This window comes from Nicotiana tomentosiformis, chromosome 5, assembly GCF_000390325.3.
Source record: "Nicotiana tomentosiformis chromosome 5, ASM39032v3, whole genome shotgun sequence".
Classification (NCBI taxonomy): Eukaryota; Viridiplantae; Streptophyta; class Magnoliopsida; order Solanales; family Solanaceae; genus Nicotiana; species Nicotiana tomentosiformis.
The window spans coordinates 50,714,015-50,722,244 of NC_090816.1; the positions used below are offsets into that span (position 1 = coordinate 50,714,015).

Consider the following 8,230-nt stretch of genomic DNA (forward strand, 5'->3'; position numbering starts at 1 on the left):
TTAATAATCTATGTACATTCTTGGAATAAAATCACAAATGAGTAAAAATATCACGACCCGAAATTCCACCCTTGGGACCGTGATTGTGCCTAATATTGCACTTGCTAGGCAAGACAACGTTAGCTAGATTATCTAGCCAATTTTAACAATTCAAAATGAAACATAAATAAAGATAAGCCGAAATAGTCTGAAATGGAATAATAAAATACATACGACGATATCTAAACATCTCCCAGAATCAAGAGTCAAGAATACATAAGCAACTAGAGTACTACGGATATGGTCTGAAGCAAATACCACTATTTGAGACTAGATAAACAGTAGAATAGATAAGGAAGGGGACTTCAGGGCTACGAGTGTTGTGCAGCTATACCTCAAGTCTCTGAATGTAGGTGAATCCGAGCAGAACACTACTAGACACCACTGGGATCAACAATAATATCTGCACAAGAAGTGCAGAAGTGTAGCGTGAGTACAACTGACCTAATGTACTCTGTAAGTGTCGAGCCTAACCTCGATGGGATAGTGACGAGGCTATGACAAGACACCTACTTGAAACTTGTACAGATATATACATAGAGCAACAAAATAACAGGTAGAGAAATTAAAACACTAATTGGGAGAGGACATGCAAAAGGGGAACTATCAAAGAATAACAAGTACAAGATCACCAAATAACATCTTCCGAAAAAAGCAACAATGTAACCGTGTAAATCACCATCCGAAAATCAAATAAGGCAATGAAATAAAAATGGCACGGCATTAGCCTTCTCGCTTTTACTCTCGTCCTCACCATGTAATGTCGCTTTTACTCTCGTCCTCACCATGTAATGTCATAAATAAAATGGCACGGCATCACCCTTCATGCTTTTACTCTCAACCTCCCATTATATGATAAATGATGATAAGTAATAAAATGCACGGCATCACCCTTCGTGATTTAATGCTCACAACCTCTCAATAGATAATAATAAATGCAAAAAAAGCACGGCAACACCCTTCGTGCATTTCACTCTTTCTCGCGAAACAACAATACAAATCCTAGATAACAATGCAAGGCGGGAAGCAATTTCACTTCAATTATAGTGCTACGATATCAAACTCAACTTTCAAAATTTCCAACATCGTTAAAATAAACAATAAATACAAGAAGAATAATTAAGGAAGTAATAATCTATCTTAAGCATGGAAAACATAGTCAATGGAACACCCTAGTACAAAGAAATAATTTTCACTCGCATGCTTTAAACCCAATAACAACGTATATATACTCGTCACCTCACATATACATTGTCCCAACACATAATATACGTAGCAAATAGACCAACAAGTCCTAATCTCTCAAGTCAAGGTTAACCACGGCACTTACCTCACTCTGTAACCAAATCAATGCTCAACCGCAGTGTTTCCTCTAGAATTAGCCTCCAAAACAATCAAATCTAGCCAAATATAGTTCAAATAAATCAAAATAGGCTTTAGAAACTACCCACGAGTGAAAAAGATTCAATCTTTTATGATTTTAGAAAAAGTCAACAAAAGTTAACCCTTGGCCCGCTTGGTCAAAACCCGAGATTCAGACCAAAACCCAATTATCCACTCACCCCGAGCCCGGCTATGTAATTAGTTTTGAAATCTGACCTCAATTTGATGTCTAAATCTTAATTTCTCCAATTTTTTCCTAAATCCCTAATTTCTACCGTGAAAAGACATATTAAAGGCTAAAATCAATGGGTGTTTATGAAAATGTAATAAAAGAAGTTAAAATCTACTAACTAATGAAGTTGGGATAAAAATAACTCTTCAAAATTGCCTCTAGATCGAGCTTTAACTTGATAATGGTGTAAAATGATTCAAATACCTGGGCGTTAGCTGTTCCTCGCGTTTGCGAAGCACCTGACACATTCGCGAAGAACAGCGGCCAAAAGGCCTTTGCGTTCGTGAGCTACTCTTCGCATCCGCAAAGGCTTACTCCCCCTGCCTTTGCGTTCGTGAGCCAAAGAATGCGTTCGCGAAGGGTAACAAACAGACATCCTCCCAAAACCAAATAACTCCACTAGTTCGCGAGAGAACGATCGCGTTCGCGAAGGGTAAGCTCCCCACTAATTCGTGTTCGCGACCGTATCCCTGTGTTTGCAAAGAACGATTCCGCCCCATCCCAAGTTTCCCTTTTGCGATCGTGAAGCACATCACACTAGACACTAGAAACTGCTGAAAACCAGCAATGTCCTAAGTCCGACATGGTCCATAGCCTATCCGAAACTCACCCGAGCCCTCGGGCTCCAAACAAAATATGCACACAAGTGTAATAATATCATACGAACTTACTCTTGTGATTAAAATATCAAAATAACATCTCTAACTATGAATCGTACATCAAAATGCATGAAGTTTTAAAGAAAACTCAAGAACCTATAAAATCACAACCAAGCGTCCGAATCGTATCAAACCAACTCCGATTTGCACCAAATTTTGTAGACAAGTTTCAACTAAAAAACAGACATATACTAAGTCCCGAAATTAAAATCTGAACCCGATAGCCATAAAGTCAACCTATGATCAAACCTAGAAAATTTGCAAACCTTCAAATTACTAACTTTCGGCAAAATAAGTCAAATCAACTTAGGGACTTCCGAATTCAATTCTGGTCATATGCCCAAGTCCAAAATCACGATACGGACCCACTGATAGTCAAAATACCGATCTGAGGTCATTTACACAAAATTTTGACCATAGTCAACTCAAGTTATTTTTAAAGCCAAAATTTAAGTTTTCTTCAAGTTTTTACATAAAAACGTCCCAAAAAAAGATATGGACCATGCACGCAAATTGAGAAATATTAAATGGAGCTAATAGAGATCTCGAAACACGAAAATAAGGACTAGTACTCAAAATAACCTATCGGGTCATCATAAAAAATCACTTATGTCACGGCCCAACCTCGGGGAGCGCGACGGGCGCTCAACCGAGTGAACCCGGTCGAGCAAGCCTATTAAACCTTTCCTACCCGACTCATTCATAATCCAAAACGGATCGCATCACCATTTGTAAAACAGGGGAGAGATCAGTTATATAAATATATAAACGTTGCTAGTTCATTTTTCCTTATATACATTATGCCATAGTTGAGTTTCCAAAATACAACTCGATCCAACAACCACCCCAAAAGAGCAACATGACAATGCCGGCAACAAGGCCCCGGCTATACCTCAAAATATGAAAACTTATACAAAAGAAGGACTACATGACCCCTGGGAGAAATGGGGCTCACCAAGACTGTTGTGAGGAGAGATGGAGAGCACCACTATCTGCGATGGAACCACCTACATCCATTCAAAGATGTAGCGCCCCCGACAAATTGGACATTAGTAGTGTCGAATAGTACTAGTATGTAAGGCAAACACCAATCTTAGTAGAATGAACAGTGAAACAAAGAGAAGGCAGTCATAATAATTAATAAGTACTTCATAGAAATACAAAGAAACACCAAGTAAGGATCACATAGTTTCCAATTCAATCTTTCCATCTTTTTAGATTAATAATCTTTAGTTCTAAAGCCACAACTCACAATGCCACCGCATTTTTATACGGAGTCCGATCTCGGCCCGACCGGCTAAGCCATCTCAAGTGAGACATATCTATATCCATATCCACCATGTAAATCAATAATTTCAACACAAATGCCACCATGTTTATAGCATGGCATCCGATCTTGGCCCGACCGGCTAAGCCATCTCACTTGAGACATAACCTATTTCAATTGTTCACTCAATTCACATCTCTTTCCCATGTTTCATTTCTTGGCACAAACAGCCTCATTTATTAAATAGTTCTTGGCACTTGGGCATATTTTACAATTCAAGTCTTTCCCTTTTTATTCGTTCAAGTAACATCATCATTCATGTCGATAAGCACCATCACACAAGACATTGCACACATAAGGGAAGGAGCTTGGATATCATAATTACGTTCTCAAATAGCATGATGACACAGTGAACATCTAGAACAATTAGGGAGCATGAATCCTTCAATCCAACACACTAAGGCAAACTATTCTAATATGATCAAGTCGGAACTCACACCAATTTTTTGGACACAAAGAGTTCGATTCTAAGAAGAAAAGAGTTAGCCATACATACCTCAATTGCGCTTCTTTAGACTCTACAATTATCAGGAACCCTTAGCAAACTCAATCTATTTTAGCCATATACAAATTGAACCCAAAATTAGGAAAACGTTCATAGTTCTAGCTCACTTTTCCCCACACTCTTTATCACACATACATGCAAGATAAACCACCCTCTTTCCCATGAAGTATCACCCTAGTACCCCATTATAGCTATGTTTGAAATTAAGAGCTGGGGTGATGAAGCCTTACCTTTTAGGATGAAGAATTTGGTGCTCTACTTGAATATTTTCAAAGCTTTGAGTGATGGTTGAAGATCAATTTGATGAAAAATTAGGCCCCCCCTCTAGAACCCTCTCTCTCACTCTAGAAATATCATAAATGAGCTTCAAAATAGACTAAATGGGTGTTTTAACGTAATGGGGGTCGGGTTTTAAATTAAGAAAAAGGGTGCCCCGACACATGTATGTGGTCGCATATGCGACCGCATAATGGTTATGCGGTGTGCAAAGTGACCGCAAAAATGGCCCTCAGGGGCTTAAACTTTCGGCCCAGATATGCGACCAGTATGCGGTCCGCATACATGTTCTGTGGTCGCATAATGCACCGCAGAACTCCCTCCGCAGAAACCCAAGAGGAATTATGCGTCCAATATGCGGTCTGCATAGTGATTATGCGGTCGCATAATCGACTGCAAAACTAACCTCAGATTGGCCAAACTTTCTGCTTCACTCTGCGGCCACTATGCGGTCCGTAGAGTGATTATGCGGCCGCATAATGGGCCGCAGAAACGCGTTCTTCTGCTAAACATTTTCCTCTAAGTCCGTAGGGTACTTTTCAATCCAAAAAGTCCGAACTGCGGTACTATAGTAATGCAGGAATCTATCTTGGCACCACGAAACCCCGAGTTTGTGGTTAATATTTTTACGGGTCCTTACAACTTAACCTTTATTCTTGTATGAAAATTTCCTTGAAAAATCATCTTTCACGAAGTCTAGGGTTCAAAATATGAGAGAATGAGCAAAAATCCCGAAATCCTTACTTAAATGTACTGGCTAGGGGTACCTTTCCCGTATACGGCCCAAGCCTCATATTCACGAAGCACAAGTCTATGCTAGCCCATAAACCTCATTCGCAATTTCATAAGAACCCTTGCAATCGAAACCTCTCTTGCCACAACTATATGAACGCGATAACATCCGCGCGAACGCGATGCCTTCCCTCACAGCCTGCTCTGCGAACGCAACCTTCCTCTCGCGAATGCTTAGCCTATCACCCAACTCCCAGCTCCTTCATCGTAAACGCGACTGCCCCATCCCAAATATGAAAAAAAACTCCCCCCATTTCTAAATTCAACCCTCCACGATCACGAGACCATCTCTATGTTCGCGAAGCACACCAGACACCGACAAAATCTATAAAACCAAACATGCTATAGATGGTCCGAAACTCACCCGAGCTCCCCGGGACCCCATCCAACCATACCAACAAGTTTTTAAGAACTATCCAAACGTATCCAAAGCCTCTATATATGTATGAGATCATTGCATCTTAGAATCAAAGATCAAGCCACATGTCGAACTTCTCTTAAGTTCAAAAACTTTTAAACATCCAACCAAGCGTCTGATTCGTGGCTAAATATTTCGTATCACAAACCAAACTTTGCACACAAGTTCTAGTTAACAAAACAAACCTATTCCAAATCCCGAAATCATAATCCGATTCGGATAACACAAATTCAAATATCGATCAAATTTAAGAACTCTCTAATTCATCAAATTGCCAAATTTGGCAAATAGAGTCAATATCTTCTAGGAACATCCAAAACCAAATCTGAGCATATGCCTTAGTCTAAAATTACGATACGAACCTATTGAAACCATCAAATCACCAATCTGAGGTCGTTCACATAAAGGTCAAATCATGCCCAACTCTTCCTAGTTAAGGTATTCAAAATAAAACTAAGTATTCCAAATCATTTACGAACCCCATAAAAACCAAACCACCCATTTCTGCAAGTCACAAAACATCAAACACGCATACGAGAATCATCAAATGGAGGAGCAAGGTTCTAATACTCAAAACAAATGGTCGGATCATTATATTTTTCACCTCTTAAACATACAATCATCCTTGAACGAATTTAGAAATGTACCTGAACTGCTAAAAAGATGTGGATATGTGCTCTACATATCTGACTCGGCCTCCTATGTAGTTTCCTCCTCGGTTGGCCTCTCCAAAGCACTTTCACCAACGCGATCTCCTTAGACCTAAGCTTCTAAACCTATTTATCAAAAAAAGCCAACAGTTCTTCTTCATAAGCTAGATTCTCATCCAACTGCACCATCCTGATGTCCAGGACATGCGACTTATCTCCATGGTACTTCCAGAGCATAGAACCATGAAATACTAGATACTCCTGAAAAACTAGGAGGCAAAGCAGGTCTATAAGAACCTCGTCAACTCTCTCCAACACCTCAAATGAACCAATAAACCTCGGGCTAAATTTTTCTTTTTTCTCAAAACTAATCATGCTCTTCATAGGAAAAACTCTAAGAAGAACCTTCTCACCTTCCATAAATGCCACATCGTCAACCTTCTTGTCTGCATAACTCTTCCCGCCTGGACTGAGCTCTGCGAAGCCTCTCAAGAATGAAGTTCACCTTCTACAAAGCATCACATACCAAATTTGTATCCAACCTAGCCTCAGTAGGCTCAAACCAACCAACCAGAGAGCAACATTGCCTACTATATAAGGCCTCATAGAGAGCCATCTGAATACTGGACTGGTAGCTATTGTTGTAAGCAAACACCGCCAACAATAGGAATTGATACCCATGGCCTCCAAAATCAATAATGCATGCCTTTAACACATCCTCAAGGATATGAATTGTCCGCTCGGATTGTCCATCCATCTGCGAGTGAAATGCAGTGCTAAGCTGCACTTGTGTGCCCAACTTACGCTAAACAGCCCTCTAAATGTGCGATGTGGAATAAGTGCCATGGTCTGAAATGATAGAGACAAGCACACCATGTAAGCGAACAATCTCTCTAATGTAGATCTGAGCCAACTTCTCTAAAGTGTGAAAGTCATAACCGGAATGAAATATTTCGTCTTGGTCAACCTATCAACAATGAACCAAATGACGTCAAAGTTTCTTAAACTCCATGGAAAACCTATCCTAAAGACCATAGTAATTGGCTCCCACTTTCACTCCGGTATATCAATCTTCTGAAGAACACCACCCAGTCTTTTATGCTCATACTTGACCTGGTGGAAATTCAAACACCTCGAGACATGCCCTACAATGTCCATCTTTATTCTCCATCACCAGTAATGCTGCTTCAAATTATGATACATCTTTGTAGCTCCTAGATGAATAGAATACCGCGAATCGTGCACCTCCTCAACTCTCTCAAACCATAAATGTTAGGAACACAAATCTGACTTTGAAGTCGCATAACACCATTATCCCTAATAACCACCTTCTTAGCACCACCTCACTGTACTGTTTCCTTAAGTGCCAACAAGTGTAGATCATCATACTGGCGAGCCTTGATACTCTAAAATAAGGACGACTACGCAACAACACAAGCAAGAACTCATTTAGGCGCAGAAGTATTCAATCTCAAAAATCTTTTGGTGAAGGCCTGAACATCCACAGCCAAAGGCCTCTCCTCAGCTGGAATAAATGCCAAACTCCCTATACTCTTTTCCTTCCTTCTCAAGGCATCCACCACCGTATTTACCTTACCCGGATAATACAAGATAGTGATATTATAGTACTTAAGCACTTTAAGCCACCTCCATTGACTCAAATTCAAATCCTTTTGCTTAAACAAATGTTGAATAATCGAATGATCCATGTAACCTAGCATGGAACACCATATAAGTAATGCTTCCAAATCTTAAGTGCATGCACAATCGCCGCCAACTACAAATCATAAACGAGATAGTTCTTCTCATGAGGCTTCAATTTTCTGGATGTATAAGCAATCATCCTACCCTCCTACATCAATACCGCTCCAAGAAAAACTCGTGAAGCGTCACAATACACAGTGTATGGGCCGAGATCCATAGGCAACACCGACTCTCAGCCCTAAGAA

General features: G+C 40.0%; 1 protein-coding gene across 1 annotated transcript; it reads right to left on the reverse strand.

Moving 5' to 3' along the window:
• Window positions 1-6,407: 6,407 nt before the first annotated feature.
• On the reverse strand, window positions 6,408-7,452 carry LOC138892337 (uncharacterized). Its single transcript, XM_070176044.1, has 3 exons — window positions 7,390-7,452; window positions 7,155-7,248; window positions 6,408-6,757 (listed from the first exon to the last, which is right to left on the reverse strand). Exons 1-3 carry the CDS (start codon window positions 7,450-7,452, stop codon window positions 6,408-6,410), a joined length of 507 nt encoding a protein of 168 aa, XP_070032145.1.
• Between the last annotated feature and the right edge of the window lie 778 nt (window positions 7,453-8,230).

What these genes read in the sequence shown, in the direction of transcription:
- LOC138892337 (XM_070176044.1), bottom strand. Translation starts at nt 7,452, where the DNA reads ATGGAGAATAAAGATGGACATTGTAGGGCATGTCTCGAGGTGTTTGAA. An exon ending in TTGAATTTCCACCAGGTCAA is followed by an intron (nt 7,249 to 7,389) that starts GTATGAGCATAA and finishes CATTGTTGATAG; the next exon opens with GTTGACCAAGACGAAATATT. An exon ending in AGAGATTGTTCGCTTACATG is followed by an intron (nt 6,758 to 7,154) that starts GTGTGCTTGTCT and finishes GAGGCTTCGCAG; the next exon opens with AGCTCAGTCCAGGCGGGAAG.